Source organism: Poeciliopsis prolifica, unplaced genomic scaffold, assembly GCF_027474105.1.
Source record: "Poeciliopsis prolifica strain line A6 unplaced genomic scaffold, Auburn_PproV2 SCAFFOLD038, whole genome shotgun sequence".
NCBI lineage: Eukaryota > Metazoa > Chordata > Actinopteri > Cyprinodontiformes > Poeciliidae > Poeciliopsis > Poeciliopsis prolifica.
The window spans coordinates 4,345,419-4,365,459 of NW_026562413.1; the positions used below are offsets into that span (position 1 = coordinate 4,345,419).

A 20,041-nucleotide genomic window follows, 5' to 3' on the forward strand; every position below is an offset into this window, starting at 1 on the left:
AACAGGACTTCTAGCATTCAAATTTATTTTGGATTACATTTGAATTAAAAGTTACAAACAGCTAACTGTGGTCACAAAACAAGAAGTTGCAGACTTTAATAGCAGGCCATTTTTCCTCAGAAATTCATATTTTTGTTAAATAAATAAAGAACACGCTACTAAATACTTATAAGTTTTCTTTTTCTTATTTGTGCTTGAAGAACGACATTTCCTGACTGCGTAAAAACATGAGAATCTTTATTGATAATCAAAGAAAACAACACTAAACAATAGATTTGTCTGATCCACAGTCTGTACAGCTCAGCGCCATCATGTTTCATACTGATAGTGGGAGTTGATTGATATTCATGCAGTACCTCTTATCCACCAGCAGGGGAGGACTTGTACCAGTTTGATGCTGCGCCCAATAGAAAAGTTTGTCCTTCATTTGGTTTGACTTTATCTCAGTTTGTGTTGAAATCGGCTCCTTTCGGGTTTTATTGATCACTGTTTGAAGCCCAATAAATTAGAGTTTAATTGCTTTCAGCATATAATCGACATAAAGCAGCATGAGGCTGTAAAGCCGACTCTAACTAGAGTTTTGACATAAAAAAATACATTTATAAATGCAAAAGAGACCTTTTCTACAAATACTTGCTATCAATCAATCAAGCTCATTTTGATTGATTGATCAAAATGAATTTTTAAAAAAAGGGGGGGGAAACACTACTGCAGGGCTGTGTACTACACAGCATGGGTAGTTTGGGTGTTGCCGCTCTCACAGAAACAATGCACTAGTGTTCAAATATTGACTCTGGCTGGCTGTGGAGGCTACATTTATTTCTCTGTCACCTCAGGTCAAGGCTGGACCTTGACGGCGTGTTTGCTCTGAGCTGTTCTGCTGATCTTGGCCGTTTTCCTGCAGCTTTCCGAGCGTGGGGGCCGCGGGGTGGGAGGCTCTGACAGGTCTCTCTACAATGCAAGGGGAAGGTCTGCCTGAATCTGAAACGTGCAGTCAGTAGTCAAATTAACAACGCAATGTATCAAACCCGGAAAGCCGAGCCACCCGAGCACAGCATAAGATACAAAAATATTAATATTCACTGCTGGGACACCATGTTATATTTCTCGGGTGGGAACATTTTGGCCCAAGAGGAAAAACTAAGTCAAAACCACCCGTGTTTAATAACAATGACTCCAACATTTAATACCTTTCTAAAGTACACTGCAATTGTTCTAACTGCACAGTTTTCTACACTCAAGTGTTAATGTCATAAAAGAAACTAAAGTAAACTGGAACATGTTTGGCATTCAAGCTTTTCTGGTTAGAAATAAAAAGGCAAAGAAATAGAGTGCATCAAGGAAAAAGAATTCCTCTAACGGTGAGCCCGAACCAACTAGATAAACCCAAAAGACATGAGGATATGAGCCTGAGCCCACCCTGTGGTTTTAGTTTGAAACAAGCTAACGACTGAGTGTGTGTGTTGGAAGAGGAGAGCGGGCAAGTCGATCGCAGAGGATGCTGGGAAGGTATTTGTTTCCAATAGAGGGAGACTGGCACACAAGAGTTAAACTGGTCAGAGGAGCGGGGTGGGGAGTGCAGGGTGCGGGTGATAAAGAGGTCAGAGGGTGAAAGTGCGGTCTCAGTCTCATTGCATGGGTGCGTCCAGGGTGGGGGCGTCCTCAGGCTGGTTGATCAAAGACTCGCTGGTTTCCGGGACGTTGCCGTCCTGGTTGCTGGGAGGATTGGTGGGGGTGATCTTAGTCTGAACGAGGAGGAAGAATAAATCTGTCATTGACTTCCATGATGTTACAATGATTAATGTGCAAACAGTTTGCAAGTTAACAATTTAACGGGTTTCTCAAACCCGACTATGAACATGACCGTGCATGGAGAGGTGCATCAAATTGAGTTTACCATGAAAACTTGGAGGACGAGTTGGAAATGTAAATATGGCAGAATTTTTGCCTTTCTGCCTGTTTTTTTTTTTTTTTTAAGGCAAACACAGCAACTTAACTATTTTTGCATGACATTTTTTGTGGAAAAACTTTAATGCTTTGATATTTTTACTCATCTTACTGTGAGAGTCTCATGGGCAGCTATAAAAACATTATTGTTCATTGTATTTAAAAAAAAATTAAAAACAAAGATGGAGAGCACAATCCAATTATTTTCAAAAGAAATAACAGCAATTACTGCCGTTACAGTTCTTGCAATAATAATATGGCTTATTAGATAAAATTATTATGCTTATAATGTTTATTTATTGTTAATATTCAGAACATGACAAACACAACCCAATAAACATTGTAGTTTTATTTTTTTTTTCCATATCTATGCAAATTCAAAATTAATCCAATACCTTCAGTGTCTCGACTTTCTCCTCCAGTGACTTGAAAGTTGGTGCATTCCTGTGAAGTGGGAGGTAACAGTGAGTCGACAAACACAGACAGACCTGAGCAGACTGCATTTATCCGACCTCCTCGTCCGCTCACTGCAGGGCAAACACCAACAGTAAGCACAACTTTAGGAGGTCCAGATATCTGATACCAAATATTCACAAAGCAGCCTTTTCCCAGGTGACCCCATTCTGTTCAGATCTTTTTCCACTGAAAAGCTGCTTGGTGTTGTTTTCCATAAAAGAAGAAAAAAACTAAAAGAAGGAAAGCAGAATAAAAGGGATGCGGAGATAAAGCAGAGGACATGTTTGTTTGTTTCTTTTCTTTCTTTTTTTTTAAGAGAAATTATATCTGGTCTGAAATGAATGCAGGAAACTTTGGGACCCTGAAGCCGAAAGAAGTTTGAAATTCGGGGCAGGATGTCTGCCTACATGCAGATGCGTTTCTGAAGGCGGGCGTTTCCCCGCTTCGTCAGAGGGTGCCTCGGGTTTTATCTCCATGTTTTGGACAAATTTACTGTTCGACCTCTGTTAACCTGAAGAAACAGCAGCCTGGCTGAGGGAGATTATTCAGACTGCGGTGTTGCTGTGTGCTGATATCAGCTGATACTGTTGGGATGCTTACAGTTAACACTCAGACCTCTGTACAATCGCTAACGCAAATAGAAGACGCTATTTTTCACTCGCAGGGTCTTCTACTCTTATTGGCCCTTTTGGTAATGATGGATAAAAACCTTCTGCACTGAATAAAAATACCAGAATTGACAATTCATTTGCAGTCGGCACATCTTTCACTGTAGACATATGAGGGATGAAAGAGAAGAAAAAAATTTTTTTTGTTGCCCAACATATAAACTGAGTGTGTTCAAGTAGCCGTTTTCTTACAGCATTTTCTGAATTATAAAACTCACATAAGTCTTGAATGAAGAGCATGTTTTCTTATTTCCCGATTAGAAGTGTGGACATGAAAGAGATGGAGTCCTCATTTAAATTTTGTTCATAAAATTAAAGATTGCATTAAAATGTGCTACATTACGGCACTCCCACTAAAAAAAATAAATACAATAAAAGACTAGGCTGCCAATAAGACTGCATCATTTTAAGCTGTCGAATAAAACATAAGTTGCCTTTATGTTATTTATGATTTGTGTGCCATCAGCATCAATTAGATAGGCTGCTCCTTACCTTATTGCTGGCATACTAGCTGAATGTTGTATTGACTGTAAACTATCCGACAGCATTAAGGAGAAGAAATCTGCCATTAGTTAAGTCGTACAAAAGCAAAGCGTGCACAGAAAGAACAGGAGAACAAAGGTGAGACAGGCTTCACTACACAACGAAACGTAATTTATTCTACCAAGTGCATAAAGCCTGTAAACCCTGCTTCATCCCATTAAGATCGATTGTGTGCTATCACAGAGGATACGTGTTAATCCCCTGCATTAGAGCAAATATCTGCTCATCAAACAGACACGTATGAAACATTCACAAAGCACGGACACAAATAAGACGACACGCCCACACAAAACGTCTCTGACCGCAGTGGGTTCCTTGTTCTTTACCCCCCTCCGTCACCCCCCTAAATGGACTCAGGATCTGTAAGGCTGCATTTCTCAGCACACTGCAGCTTTGACCAGGGCTAACAATCTTGTTTGTGGGTCAATAATCCCGAGGGAAGAAGGATGACGGGGTAGAAGACGGCTTAGGTCCACAGGAAGATCAACGGGAGGTGAATCTCAGCCTGAACAAGCTGTCGTTGGGTGTTTTTAAACCGTCTTTAATCCTGCTTAATCGTGAATAGATGGACGGACTGATGCCCAGGCGAGTGAATGGATGAATTGAAGGAAAGTGGACTAAAGCCAATATTGTACTCGGCAATTCAAACCTAAAAGGCAATTAGAAATTGGTATTGGCCTATAAAAGCTTGTTTGGTGCATCACTTAGTAAAAATAAAAGAGATGCACCAATCAGTAAGTCATGGAAATGAATTTCCTTTGAGTATTTCCGATTAGTAATCAGAAGGTCAAATAATGAAAAAATTGATTGTTTGCTCCCTTTTTCATGCCTGGACCAAAACAAAGAACTTCCATTATTCTCTGTCTTTAAATACATCAACCGGCAACATGTAGAGTTTATCCCTGAATAAAATGAACAAGACCAGGGTTGGGAACTTGTACCTACATGCAATAATAGCTGCAATTCCTTAACTTTCAATTGTATTTAATACTTTCACTGCAGCACAGTAATTGGAAAATAAATAAATAAAATAAAAATTGGATTGGCAAATCAGACCTCAGAGAAACCCAAGAACCGGTTTTGACCAGAAAAAAAAAAAAAACTCAAAAAATTGGTGCATCTTCAGTGAAAATAAAAAAAAGAAAAAAAAACAGAAATTTTTCTTGCAATTATGCTTAAGTAGCTCTGTTCATTGTCAGCATAAACCCTTGACTTTTGGAGTTCACAGGAAACCTTTCACCTGGCACCCGACATACCTGACATCCTCGAACTTCTTGCTAATGGCCGAGCCCACGTTGGAGAAGGCTGCCGTCGCTTTCAGACTGGCCTGAGACAGAGTTTCAGACGTCCTCCGATAGCTGAAACGCAGCAGGGCGAGGAGAGGAGGATATGAATGTAATGAAAAAAGACCGCGGGATCAAAGGCTGAGGAGAAACGTCAAGGTCAGAATAAAGCTTCAATGTCTTTTTCATTTAAAATAAGCCTGGGAGAATCCCAACGCCACTCATTTCCTGTAGAATAAACCCCATCAAACAGTTTCACAAGAGCCAGAGGCAACCTGTCAACAGCGCTGACATCTTTTTCTCCCCTCACACAGCAGGGAAGGAGTTGTCGCTCAGTAGTGCTGACAGCTAACTGTGTTTTCAGCACGTTCAGAAATGCAGAACAATAATGAATAATTTAAATATAATAAAGCCCAAGAGGTTTCCATTCCGTTAATAGAAAATATACTTCAAAAGCATCTCAGAACATGCTCACAGTCATTTTATTATTATTTCATAAAGCAATGAAGCAAAACTCTTTCTTGGTCAGATGAGTAGTGCATGAAAGAGAGAGAGAAAGAAAAAGAAAAATCAAACACAAAAACTCAAAACGCCCGATAGTCATAACAAAAGTGCCTCGCAACTTAGTAGTACTCACGCTGTGGAAGTGGTGACTTCCTGCCAGGTTTTGGTGATGTTCTGTTTCAGCTCGTTTAAAGGCGTGATGCCCAGTTTCCTCTTGATGTCTGCAAGCTGCTTCTCTTTAGCTGCCAACACCTGGGACAGCGTCTGGATCTCTTCTTCAACCTGACATATAAATACATACGCCATTCTGAATGATGGGACACCAAATTCCCAAATTACCCAGTGCTTTATGAGCAGTGCTTTATATTGAAGTTGGTTAAAAAAATAGAAGAAAAAAAAAAAAGACAAGTTGATCCTGTTTCTGAGTAGCATTTCTATGAGCAACAGGGCACAAAAGTGCAACAATAATTAAATAATGAACCACTGTTGATCAAAAAAGGCAAGTTAATGGCTTTAGAGAAAAAATTATTTGTTAGGATTTAGTCTGAGATTAACAACATAGCAGAATAATGTAAGAAAAGCAAAAAAAAACCTGTCATGTATAAAAGTAAACAATGATGAAAGTTTTGTGTTCTAACTCTTCGGTGCCGTCGCTCATTAATCTCTGTTCCCTCCTGACCTTAGCCAGCTCCTGTTGCAGCTCCTGACGCTCTTCTTCCGTCATGACAGGAGGAAGAGGAGCTGCACCGGCAGATGTCACTGCATCCTCTCCCACCTCGGCTACAGAGTCTGGCTGCTCCTGGAAATCTGGCAAGTACAAGAATATAAGGAAACACAGATCAACCATCCAAACTTTACAAGCACGAGTCTCCTCGTCTTCAAAAATTTGATAAATGAAAAAAAGAAGAAAAATAGCAAAAAGATGCGAGTCTCAAAGGAAGCCCTTTGCTTTTTTCATACTTTACAAAAGGATGTGGTCATATTTATCCCCTCTTTACACTAATAAGTCAGTGTTCACACATTAAAAAAAATTGTATGGCGACTATGAAAAGTAGCTAGAGTGAGTCTTTAATATTTAAAAAATTGTGGAATTCTAAGTAAAAGGAAGTAAGATGCAAAAAAAACAAGAGAATAGAAGAAGTCAGAACAGGAAGTTCATGATGGAAGTCTTTTACTTCAGTGGAATGAGGCACGCCCATCTTAAAGCTTAAATGAGAGTCATCTATACCTGTCCAAACACTGCAGTTAGGTTGTTTCACTTCTCAAACTGTGCCTACATTGCATGGAAGACTTTTGGTTTATACTTTTATATTGCCAATTCTAGAAAAACGAGAATATTTAAAGGACCAGATACACATAAAATAAAACACAAAATGTTTTTAAGAAGCAACCTTTTGGACATTTCTGGTGATAACAAGTGATGCAGTCTGCGTCATTCCTCTGATATCTATGCAGGCTGGTTCAGAGCCGCCTTGTTTCTGAAATGTGCTACAGTGTGTCTGTTGACGGACGCACCGTTCAGTGATCGAAACGTCAGTTATGGACAAAAAAAAAAAAAAAAAAGCGAGGAAGTTGAAACGAGGTCATTTCAGTGCAACTCTGATACAGAAAAAGGCACCAAGCAGTCATGAGGACATACAGCGTTCTGAACGAGTTTTCCCAAGGCGTTACAGCCTTTCTTGTTCTTAGCGTGAACAAACGATGGCGGCTTATCGACTCAGTCAACAAATAATGAGTGTGTTAATCGCTAATACTTTGGAGTGAAATATTGCATGTAAATCTTTGAGAATGTCTGAGGCCGAGTCTGTAAATATGACAACTTGAGTCGTTTCCTTTTTCCAGTGAAGGTGAGAAAAACTGGATAAGAAGTAGATGAAATATGGAGGCCTGGTAGAAGGAGAGAAGCTCATTAATCACATCATCATGTCTCTTCAAGAAAGAATACTGCAAACTGGAGATATACTGAATGTTATATATTGTGGAAAACACCACACAATGACAGAAGCATTCATCTCATCAAAATTGGTTAGTAATATGGGTGCTGCGGGTCTAGAACGCATCCAGTGTTATTTTACTGTACTAAATGTAAACAGTTTAGTTTTGGACATAACTAAACTGTATCTAACGCTTGTGCAAAGATAGGCCTGAAGATCAGGCTGCTGCAGGTTTACATATCCTACATGTTCAAATACATAATGCAACTCTGCAGAATTGACAAATCAGGGCTGTGAGAAATTGAGATGTTGTCAATATTGCAATGACTATAAAAGAAGTAATGAAAACATTTCCTCAATATAGCTTGTGATATATATTTTCTTCTCCTATTTTCACTGTCACTCTCCTTTAGCACTTCTGGCACTAAAATCTGCATTTAGTGCAGACATAAGGAGAAGTGGAAGTCCATTTAGCCGACCAATTATTTTACTGGCCGGGAGGATTTAAATGCATTTGTGTGTTCAAAAAGTCATTTGAAATTGCAATATCTCACACAGTTATGACTGGATGAATATATTTTGCAGCTCGAATTAAGTGAAATTCAACTCTATTATCAACAGACTATCATGGGTGTTAATTTACTTTAAATGTACTGAGTTTCCAAGACTATAAAATGGAATGAAATTTAATTCGCAAATACATTTTCTTCTCTTGAATGACTCAGATTGGTATCTGGACAGAAGAAGTCGAGACAGGACAACCCTAGAAGTTATTGTAAAGTGATTTGTTGTGCCACTGTTAACTGTTTAGATATTAAATTAACAGTATAAATGATAAATTATGTCTGAAGTCGAACACAAACTCTGAAGACATTTCTCTGTTCCTCTGAAGTGCAACGGTTTCACTGCCCTGCAGGATCTTATCGCTTCATTGTGTCCTCAACCCTTTTCTCAAACATGGGTGATCCACTATATTACATTACACTAGTGAAATACACAACACAGATACCAGCCTCCTTACAAAGAAAGAACTGGTAGAGCAGGCTTAAATGAAATGTGTGCTTTTGTACCAACTGAATAACTTTTAGAAACTGCATTTCTTTACAAAACACTTTCTACTTGCACGCTAGTTAAAGTTACAGAAATTATACTCTGTAAGTGAACATGAAAGCTACCGATTTGAAGGGAATAGAGAAGTCTGAATGTAGAAGTTTAGCTTGTTATCGTAAAACTGCACTCGCCTCCACAATGACCACACCATTTTGAGCAATGAACAATTAGAAGTTGAATGCAAAACAGGCTTGTGAGAAAGAAAACAGCAGCATTTCAGAATGAAAGTTCTCACAGGTAGGCAAGTTCTCCACAAACTTGCCTACCTGTTTGTAAGGAGACAAAGGAGAAGGAGCCAAATCTAATAAACTCTTCCTGTCTCCTCAGTTTCATCGTCCCTCAGCACATCAGCCAGATCTGGTTTAGGTAATAAGATTATAAAACAGTGAAAGTGAACGAAAAATAATGTAATTTAGATGATTTTCTGACTATATAAAAAGCCTTTTGCAGCGGTATCGTTCCTTGTTTAAAAATGTGACATGGTTGTCTCTTGGATGCATTTCAAACAAATCAATATTTTTAAAAAATTCTAATTAGATATGTCAATAATCCCAATCATGCCATAAAATTTGGGGGGTTGGTAAGTTTAATCAATTATTATTTACCAATATATCAATCAGAATTTTTGTTTTGCCCCAGAACAAAAATTTATGATACTCATCACCTTTACTTGAACGGCATGTTCTTTTGTCCTTCTCATTGTGAGGAAGGGCAAGCAGAAATGACGCTCATATTTATCCCCCATGGAAACAGAATCTCAATTTCTTGTAAATTACAAACATCTAAACTGTTTCTTATCAATTCCCAAAAATTCTGTGGAAGGTATATTTATTAAGTAAGTATTATTTAATAAATCACCCAGTGTCTATTCAAACACTGGATAAGTCTATTCAAATAAAATTCAATAAAAAAACTGATGAACTGATGGGGTTTTATTTTCACATCTTAACAAGATCTAGTAATATATGTAGCTTACTGTAATCTATATTTTAGTTTTCTTTAATTAGATCATTCAAATCTTGAGCATTCAATATGCAATGCCTTCCTGAACTCAATAATTATTCTAACAGAGTAAATGATGGTCAAAACAGGTGGACAATAAATGAAGCAAAGATAAGAAATATTTAACCTTTTTTTTTTTTAGTTTTGGCATCGAAACAGCAACAAAACAATTTGCACAGATACAGTGATAAATCTGAACAGCAAATGCAACACTATTGTCATCGCACAATAATAAGCTTTCCCCTCCCCTTATAGTTCGTGTTCCCCAAATTCTTCCTGCTCAGTGACCCAAAGCCATGTTTGCCTTTTTTTTCTTTTTTTTTTGTCCAGTGAAAACACACGCACACACACACACACACACACACACACACACACCCTCCACTCAGCCTCTCCCTTTCCTCCTTGTGATTACCTCTGGATCTGACAGCTGGCGAACTGGGCGGCGTGTCGCTGTAAGCAGGGGAGAGGTAGAGATAACTGGAGTTGACCCCTTGTTCAAAGTCAAACGGAGAGTGGTACTCCTCCAGAGGCTCCATATTTACAGGTCGCCGAACGCCGCTGTGAAAAACCACCTCCTTCGACGCAATCTCTACCTCAGCGGAGCCGCCCGAGTCCTGATTGTCTGCATGTGATCCAGCCGCGTGCTGGTTGTCACTGTCTCTCCTTGCTTACAACACTCTGGACTCTTGTTCTCTTTGTGATGAACACTTAAGCAGATTTTAGATTGGTTTAGGAGCAGCCAGAAGGACAAAACGAAACAAAGCAGCACCACGTTTTCATTACTCATTGGTGCAGAAGGCCAAAGGATTGTAAACTCTCTGCTTAATAAGTTACCCGTCCCCTCAAGCAGCTGCTGTAGATCACACACACACACACACACACACACACCCTCCTCCTCTCCACTATAATCCCAAAGGTCAGCTCTCAGTCCATCATTCAAAAATCCGTCTGTACAACCAGTTTTACCACCAGTTTTTGAAGGCATGTTACAGAGTTTCAACTCTCTAGTCTCTCTGCCATTTCCACTCCTCACTCCCTCACTGTGAAGTGAAGAGAAAGTAGCAGAGAGTCCATTTGTGTGAGAGGGTCATGTGGTGTGTGTGTGTGTAGGGGCGCATTAGATGAAAAGCATAATCTGCAGTGTCCCAGATTACAGAAGCGATAATCCTGGGAGGCCAGTCCAACTCGGAGCAGCAGTAGTAATGCTAGTCAGCCAGAATGAGAGGGGAGGATGCTGCAGGCGACACTGGCTGCTCTGGAAGTAATGGAGGGAAAGTGCTTTTTGTGCTTTGAAAAAATGAAAGAAAGAAAAAACAAAAAAGCGGTACTGTGGACGTTCAGTACGTGAATTTATCTGTTCTTTCTCAGCGACAAGGACATTCATTTAATTGCAGGTTTCTGTTGTCACAGGGAGACATTTGAACATTTTAAAGATCAGTGGAGAAAAGTAAATAAATCATAATTTTTTTGAAGAAATCTATTTCTAGATCGTGTACAAATCCATCTTCCTGATATTCCGTCGGTCTTCTTTTTTGCAACAAACCTAATAAACACACCTAATGTAATTTTTTGCTTTGGTTTCACTGAAAGTTTCTGTGTCACCACAGCAGATTCCACATTATGAGCCATTTATGCTGATCCAACAGGAAAACACATCAGCTGCTGCTTTGTTGAAGTTTTTATTCATCATTACATTTTTTTTCCTCCAACTAACCACTAAAACAGTTTGTTGAAAACTAATACCTGGATCATTTTGAAACTATTTTCTTAGTTTGTAATGTCTTCTGGCTCATGCACGCTGCCACAGTTTTCTGACGCTGGAACTATTTGGTCTAGTTTAGAAAAGTCAGTGCAACTAAAGGACGGTTGAGGGAGAATGGCGTCCTGCACCACTTTTACTGAACATTGCTGTGACAGCACCGATCATGATCCAGTCGCTTCCTCTTCTTTATTTTTCCTCTTTGTTCCCTTTACAATATCCCTACCAATTTAATGAGCTTTGGTATAAATTAAGCTACAAAAACATGTGAATATTAAGGGCTGTAGTCACACATACAGTATGTATGTATTACTGTGCAGCCTCATCGTCTCTGGCGCACTCAAGTCCTGTAAGCTCTAAGATTAAGCCTCCACAAAACAGACAGGTTTGTCAAGCTCATCCTGCTGATGCTCCACTGAAATGAGATCTGGAAAATTTAGAGGTCGAGTCGGTAACGCAGACTTGTCCACACAAGACCCTGACGCTAGTTCGACACCATTCCTTACTTGGACTACCTTTAAATAAACACCAATCCCTGCAGACTGGGAAGACCCCAACACAAAGCTCTGATCCAGTCATGGCACTGGCACCGTCACACATCAGCTCTCATTAAACTAACCAAGCATGAAATATTCACTTGCTGTCGTTGACGCCTTGTGCCATGACAAAGAAATCTTCAGCATTACTTACCTCATCTGCTATATTGTGATGCCTGATCAGTGTAGACTCCATTTATAATCAGGTCAGTGTAGAAAGGATTGTTTCATCATAAATTTTAAATAATAAAGGTCACAGTTTTAGACTTAAAAACATGAATCGGTGGTGAGATCCTTCAACACAGCTCAAACTATTCTTCTTTTCTAAGGTTTCATACAAGCAAGTCCACAACTGGCCTTTGAGGAAATGCTTCGATTAAGCAACAAACAGAGACTCTATACTGGCTAAACACAAGTGCTGAGGAGTTTCTTAGTTTTTTAGTTGTTTTTTTTTATAAACTGTCCCAAAGTTAGATAGAAAAAACTCATTGAAACAAATGTAATTTTTTTTTGTTTTACCTGAACATTACGCAACAGACTTATTTCATTCTAAAGCAGAATATAAAAGGATTCAATCACCACATTTTTATGCAACAGAGGAGTCAGTTTCTACCTGCATCTTCAATCTGCAACAGCTGAGCAAACACTCAATTTGTTGCGGAGAATGTAACTGTGGCAAAATACACATATTTTAGCTCCTAAAGTATGAACTGGTGCTCATAAATATTTTTAAAAAATTTTTTCAACACAATAGAAGTGTTGCTACTTGCAGAAAAAAAAATACATAGCTCATGTTGAAAATAAATATGTAAAGACGCATTTTACACAACTCATAAGCAAATGATGTCCTGATGAGGAGAAAGTAAAAATGTTGCCTAAAACACGATGCTTTGCACAACTACCCCGTGAATATGTTTTATTGGGATTTTATGTCATCGTATCAACACATTCAGCAGAATTGTGAAGTGGAATTTAAGTTGCATGCATCTTTGCCAAATGACTCAAACTAAGAAGACAAACTGGGGCTGGGAACTACTGATGAACATGTCAACACCAAGGCAGACGAATGTTTCTACATCCACTGTGTCTTCATCAGGGATCGCTCAAGCTGAGTCAGAATGACAAAAGAGCATTGTTGCTCATGAAAACGCCTAACACAGAATCTCAACTGGATTTAGGTCAGGACTTTGACTAAGCCATTCTAACACATGAATTTGCTTCGACCTAAACCAGTCCGTTGTAACTCCAGCTGTATTCTCAGAGCAGATGTCCCTGTTGGAAAGGGAACCTCTTCTCCAGCATCCAACAGATCCAACAGATTTTCTTTCAGGATTTTTTGAAATTTAACTCCATGATCTGATCAGATGTGACCAGCTTTTCTACCCCTGCTACGGAAAAGCATGACGCTGCTGCCTTTGATGATCTAAACTTTGACAAAGTGCATTTTCAGTCAGAAAAGTCAGCTCAAAGGGGAAGCAGCTGGTCAGCCATGACAAGTTCCCAAATTACACTGGCTACTCCACACAACTACTCTCTCTCAGCGAGAGAGAGAGTAAGAGAAAAGAGAGAAAAAGAGAGAGAGAGATCTAAAACCTTTCGATCTGGGGGTCAAACCCCAGAGCTCAGGGATGGGTCACTTGAATTAAGTGACTGAATTACATTCTCATGCATTCAGGTTCAAGGAGAGTTCTGATAATAACCTGATTATGTGATAGATGAATTGGCATCTGTTGTTTAAAATCAACTCCATTGAAGCAGAATGCATATTTTCAAATGATTTTTTTCTATCTCAACTAGAAAAACAAATATTTATGTCTATTTTAGCAGCTAATTGTCATAAAGGTTAGGTTTAAACTCAAAATGAACTTCAATCTGCACTCAACTTGACCAGCAAAACAACAAATTGACATGACAATTGTTAAAAAGAAGTAAATTTCGTACAACTCACAGAATCTTTACAAGAATTACATTCAAGTCATAAATTATGCAACATTTCAGATTAATATTCACATGTTCATGACTGGGATTTGAACAGATAAGATATACCTAGACTGTAACAGGGAACAAACAGCCATCTTAAAGTGGTTAACGATCCACAGCATGAGATCAATTACCCCACTATTTGAGGCATAGCCTGTCACATGATTGGCCTAAAACGAGAATCATGGGACATGAATGACTGCAAGAACTGGACCCACAGAGCTCCCATGAGATGTGCATCATGGGAAAATAATAAGGAAAGTCGTAGATGGAGCAGAGAGACTGTACATGTGTTTTCAATGCAAGTTTATAAAGGAGGATGGTTAAAAATAAAAATAAAAACAAAACAAAAAAAAAACCCACCCACTAAACTGGAGAAAATCTCTTCGCAATAAGATACCCAACCAAATCTTGTTCTAACAAACCAGGTCCAACTATTTTATTCAGGTGCATTAAAACAGGGAAAGAAATAATACATGCACACCTGCCCTTTAGACTAGCCGAATAAAAATCCAGAAGTAAGATCAGATCCAGAATCTGTGGCTAGACTTAAAAAGCTGCTGCTCAAAGATTCTCTCCATCCAGTCCGACTGATGTTGAGCTATTTTTCAAAGAAGGAGGAGCAAACACTCCAAGCAGATGTGCTGTAGTTGCAGATACAAAGTCATTAAGCTTAGAAAAGTAAGTTAAATTGATTTATATTGCAGCTATCACAGACATTTTTTAAAAAAAAATCACAAAGTCCTTTCAAAAACAAACATAAAAACAAGAATATGACAAACTGACGCAAAATGCAGCAGTGTAGCTAAGAGCCTATTTACTTGGTTTGGTGGAATACAAATGCAGACCATCTGTTAAATTGGTTTTTACTTGTAAGAATATTGGAGAAAAAAATTTAATAAATCAACAATTGTCCACTACTACGTGTTAGCATATCACACAAAATACCCACAAAATGTATTAAAAAGATTAAGGACAAATTGTGAAAAGGTTCAAAAGACATGTACTGAAATTTTATACAAAAATCTTTTTAAATTATTTAGGACGTTTTCAGATTACAACATCTAACTAACCATCAAATGTGGAAAATAAAAGACGTTTTGAAAACAAAACTGGAATTTATTTATGATTGTGGATTACTAAGTATTAAAATTAATTGCAATTTTTTTTAACACGAGTTGAGAAACTTAGCAATAATGTAAAAAAAAAAAAAAGATTTAAATTGAATAATTCCAACAAATAAATAAAATCAGGTAAATCTCAAGCAAAATGAAACATTCAACTTTAGCTTTAAATGAAAGGAAAAAAATCCAATTTAGCCAATTCCACAATATTAAAATGGAAACAGAAAAAGCTGCTGCAGTGTACAATACCACTCAGATATATATAAGAAATTACACACTACTTTGTGAAATATGACTAATTAAAGCGCCTTAGCATTCTCCTCTGTAATGTCAATTACAGGACATAATCTCCATCACAATTCCTGTTGAAGTTTCTCAAGCCATTAAAGTGGAAAAGAAAGTATCCCAGTTTTGTATTTACTTTAGAGTCTGCATCCATGCTGAAAAAGCCACCATCCTGCAAGCAAAGAAGTACTGGATAGTTGTCTTCTGTCATGCAGGATAACAACAGAGGAGTGTTGGGGAAAAAAAAAAAAACAGGACAAGAAATTCCGGTATCTCTGTTATAAATAATTAGGCCTAATCAGCACAGTCTCAGTCATCTCCTCCAAGAATGTCTAAAAAAACAGAATTTTTTCCTCCCCGAATGAGATCAAATTACACAATTAAATCTTCAGTTATTTAGGAATTATAATTTATAGGCTGCACACTGTGCTCCATTTGGCAGAGAGAGAAACTTTAGGAGTCTCTCCACAGTGTCATGTTGGTTGTCTGCGTGATTTAAGAGCTTTCATTCAGCTGACGGCACTGCCAGGCCAAACCTCACATCTGAACGACAACTTCAGTACAAAGATCTAAAAACACCAAATGAATTTAAGCCTTCTTTAAATCTGGATCTATAACCAAAGACATCTGCTGCACATTCTAAGTTGTCTTAAAAGCATAACTTAGAATGTGCAGCAAACGTCTTTTATCAATGACAAAAGAGTGAGTATATAGGCAGGCAGTTTGGTGCTTTTTCAGTCACCATTAATAAACAATAACAAACTATTTATCTACAACATATTTGATTTAATTTTACTGACCAGTTTTCTATATGTAATAAACACAGCTTTCAAAATTTTTAGACCCTTTTTGTAAATGATGTTCAAAAGCCTTAATCAGAAAAACTGCAGCATTTTTTTCTGTGTAGGATTTATGCAATTGCAATTGCAGACTGATTTATTCTACAGTTGTTAGTTTTCCACATCTATAACAAGGATGTCAATAAATGTGAAATACACTGTAGCTGCTGTAGACATTAAACAAATAAACAAAACAAGCAGATGATTGTGAAATTGGTCCCTAAAGGAAGTGAAACACATCAATATGAATTCAAAAGTTTGGTAGGGATTATAATAAATTCTCACACAATGATGTGCCATGAAACCTCTGACATCAGAATGCACTTTATAAAATGTGGTTCTGCCAAAAACCGGCTTTGGGGCTCTGGACTGTGAGATACTTTCTCTGACAAATGAAAGCAGTCAGTTGTTCTTCATACAAATCTAATGAAGCAAAATTGTTGATCTGTACTCATGATCAGCCTTATTTAGGTGAGCCAGTCGAAAAACAACAACCCTGACTGTCTTGTTTTTGATTCTGAAAGTAAAGGTCAGTGACCACAGAAGTAGAAAATACCCACACAACATAGGAGACACAGCTGAACACAACTTTGAAAAAAAAGAGAAAAAATTACTAAAAAAGCTTTCATTCACAGCTTTTAACATTTGTTTGGAAAAGCAACAAAGAATGAAATGTTGATTAGAGCCTAATCTTCCCACTGTATACAAATCACGTTATCAGTATCGCTCCTCTTTAACACATTGAACATAAAGAAACGGTGCAAAGAACTGATCACTCAAAGAAAGAGATGCTTCTGTGCAAGTGGGTCGTCTTTCCCCACACACAATAAGAAAAAGGGGAGCTCTTAAAAACTACCAACCGCTCAGTATGCACTAACCTTACTCCTACTACAACCTGATAACCTGATTTCACTTCATCTGCATAAGCACAAGGCTTCATCTGAAACACATTTCAAAGGGAAAACTAAATGATGAGTGAAATAGAGCAGTCTACATGACTGACACATTTTATGAAGGGTGGCTGCTTGTAATGTAACCCTTAGTAAAAATCCCACTGTTGAATGTTATTTGAACAAACATTGAAAACAAAAATGTATTGTGAATTTAAAAACAGAAAAACAAAATATCATTACTGTGTAAAAACACTACAGCATATGAGTAAATAATAATAATAATAAAAAAATCTAATTACTGTTTTGACTATTTTTCATTCATAGGCATAACCAGCTATTTAAAATGAACACTTCATAAACTGAATCATTTTGCTAGGTCTCTGTTTTCTGTGTCGGAAAATATTACCAAACACCCACATTTATCTACCTCGTTGGTGGGGATGAGGTGAGAAAGTGCAGCTGCAATCTTTCAGGAAACTAACCAGAAGCGTGCATTGAGATGTGGGTGACAAGTTTTTCTATACTAGACAAAAATCCATCACTTTTTTTGTTTGTCATTAAAAATACTTTATACTTAAGCATAAAATTTTACAGTTTTTAAACTTTAGCAGTTTAAAGCAATCCTGCACAATGAGATGAGCTACACCTTCCCCTAAATGGGAATTTTAGCTTAGAATCAAACAATAAACAAAACAAAGGGGTATTCAGATAAACCACTGTAGTAGCTTTATGCCATACTAGACAGTACATATCTGCCATGCATATCTGGACATGTTGAAAAATAAAATGAAAGTCTGTTGGAGTGACAATGCACATTTCCATAAAGGGGAACATAAAAGTGACTGAATTTAAAGTGACAGAGAAGAAGAATGACTTTTAACTTTACTTTTGTTAGCTGCTGCAAAATAATAAAAGCTTAATTCTGAAAGTATGGATGTATATTGTGCAATAATTACATAAATTGACAGTTGAACAACCTTATGAAAATGTTTATTCTTATAAATAGCAGTATGAACAAAGAACCCCACAAAAATATTCATTTGTGGAGTATTTCTCATTTTCAAATTTCATAACAATAAAAATATTAAACTACAATATTATTGATAACATTTCTTGATAATGATATTGGTGTCAATAACTTCTTTAATCTTCCCTTCCTTTTAAATTAGTATAATATCCTGGCAGTTTTTATGCTCTTAAGATTTTGTGTCTCTAAATTGTAACATACTCTATGTATCTCATTGTGAATCCAGCTGGTAAAATATATTATTCAGTCAAATATAATAGTCTGCCAAAAAAGTACATCTAAGCCATATTTTATTGTGATATTACATCCTCTTACAGTATAAGGCAAAACATGTGTGATTGGATAGTAATGCACCAAACAGCCAATTATCCCTTGATCCTAATTTTGTTATTTGTTCTCTGCCACATTCAATTTATGCATCAAAACTGAAACACTGAACATTTACAGTCAAAATGTGCATCAACTAAGACTATGAGTTTATCAAAAAAATTTATTAGAAATGCAGTTCAACAAAGATTTGCTTCATTTGATTCATAACTGGGAAAAATATTGAAATTCCTTCATTTGCTGTTGGAATATAAACTATTCCCTCTATTTTAAAAACTTGTAGTATGTCTTTTTCCAGTTTGATGTGTTACTCCTAAAAAGCATAAACAAAGAAAATAAATCAGTCTGAATCAACAGGTCAGACTTAACCACCCCCATAAATTATTGAACAGAAAAAAACTAACTTGTGCATCTCTAGATCTTGTTAAACTGTGCTGGTTTTTCTAAAACACATTCAAGATTTGTCAAATACTGGATATTTGATGCATGCTAGTACAGTTTTTGTGGCATCAGATTATACAGTAAGCTACCATAAGAGTAACTTCACAATGTCATTGAGATGATTTATCTTATAGCTCTAACCTCAACTAACAGCTCAAAAAAACGCAAACAAAATTATATTAAATCTGTAACAGGCTGTGTCCACTGTTTCAACATGAATGTCCTACATATTTTGTGTTCTGATGCTTTAATGGCACACAGAGATCAGAAAATTAGATACAGAAAACTTGGAGGGGAGATGTTTTTTTGTTGTTGTTTTTTTTTTTAATTGATAGTAACACTCAACTTCTATTGGATGATCACAAACAAACTTCTGCCACCGGCTTCTATGTAATCAGCAGAACTGTAACCAACTGCCCCCATTGACAACATTTATCTTTCTCCAGATACTGTTTTGCTTAAAACACTAGCTAAGAAAGACCAAAGTCTCATCGATGAAGAGGTTTAAGTGCAGACGGATAAAATGTTACAGAAATATTCAGGAAGCCAGGGAAGATGAAATATTGCATGTAAAGCATGTTTGCAGTTCACCTTGCTTTATCCCAAAACACAATGTTATTAAACTTTGGAATGAGGGCAAGAAACATTGTGCCCTCATGACATTTACAAAACGTAAATGCTTTACAGAATGTATTCCTCTCTTTTCATTTATTAAAACACTTCTTTTTGATTGACTCTTCAGTAGCCATAAAAGTTATAATCCCTATTTTAAGCTGATCATCTCAATATACTTTCCCCGTTGATATTTTCACTAAAGTAGCCCATCTGACAACTACATGCGGGGTAAAAGGTGAACATCAGACTTCCGTATAAGTTTCTGGAAGGCTGAAACTCTAATTTCAGAAACAGTGTTAAAAATAGGTTGCTAAAGTCTACATGTTGTTAGTTTATTGTCACTTTACTTGCATCACTTTTTCAAAAAAAAAAAAAAAAGAACAGCAACACAAACTTTTCTTTTTGCTAGTCTGTGAACTTTTGAGTTAAAAAAAAAACAGATGAGAACCATCAATAACAATACTGACAGAGCAAATAAAACGCAATAAAGTGTTTACCTTTCCCTTCGCCCTCCATTGTGTGGTCGACAGATGTTTCTGGTCGTTTTTAAGTCCAGGGTGTGCAGGTTGAAAACTTGACGGCGGAATGTCTTCCTGTTCTCTCCGTCATGTTGCCAGGCAGCCCGCCGTACGGGGTGGGGTTCTCGGTGACGTCAGCACGCAGGAGTGTAAACAAAGAGATGCACGTGGGCTGTGTTCTTACACTATCGAGAGCACAGCAAATGAAGGAGAAGACAATTTATGGACGATTTTTAAAATTATTATTATT

General features: G+C 37.4%; 1 protein-coding gene across 4 annotated transcripts; it reads right to left on the bottom strand.

Annotated features, from left to right (window-relative positions):
* Window positions 1-216: 216 nt before the first annotated feature.
* tpd52 (tumor protein D52) lies at window positions 217-19,884 on the bottom strand. Of its 4 annotated transcripts, none has more exons than XM_055054094.1 (7): window positions 19,771-19,884; window positions 6,081-6,208; window positions 5,535-5,683; window positions 4,871-4,972; window positions 3,564-3,605; window positions 2,343-2,391; window positions 217-1,745 (listed from the first exon to the last, which is right to left on the bottom strand). In XM_055054094.1, the coding sequence occupies exons 1-7, from the start codon at window positions 19,787-19,789 to the stop codon at window positions 1,629-1,631; spliced, it is 606 nt and encodes a 201-aa protein (XP_054910069.1). In that variant the 5' UTR covers window positions 19,790-19,884; the 3' UTR covers window positions 217-1,628. The 4 variants fall into 4 exon arrangements, with proteins under 4 accessions (XP_054910069.1, XP_054910067.1, XP_054910066.1 ...); XM_055054092.1 differs by lacking the exon at window positions 19,771-19,884 and adding an exon at window positions 9,860-10,478; XM_055054091.1 differs by lacking the exons at window positions 3,564-3,605; window positions 19,771-19,884 and adding exons at window positions 9,860-9,897; window positions 10,041-10,474.
* Window positions 19,885-20,041: the final 157 nt, after the last annotated feature.

Bases quoted from the DNA above. Each gene is read 5' to 3' on its own strand.
- tpd52 (XM_055054091.1), bottom strand. From the start codon at position 10,432: ATGCCTTCAAAAACTGGTGGTAAAACTGGTTGTACAGACGGATTTTTG. The intron at 4,973-5,534 runs GTGAGTACTACT...GCTGCGTTTCAG, and splicing joins GAAGTCACCACTTCCACAGC to CTATCGGAGGACGTCTGAAA. The intron at 1,746-2,342 runs GTATTGGATTAA...CTCCTCGTTCAG, and splicing joins AGAAAGTCGAGACACTGAAG to ACTAAGATCACCCCCACCAA.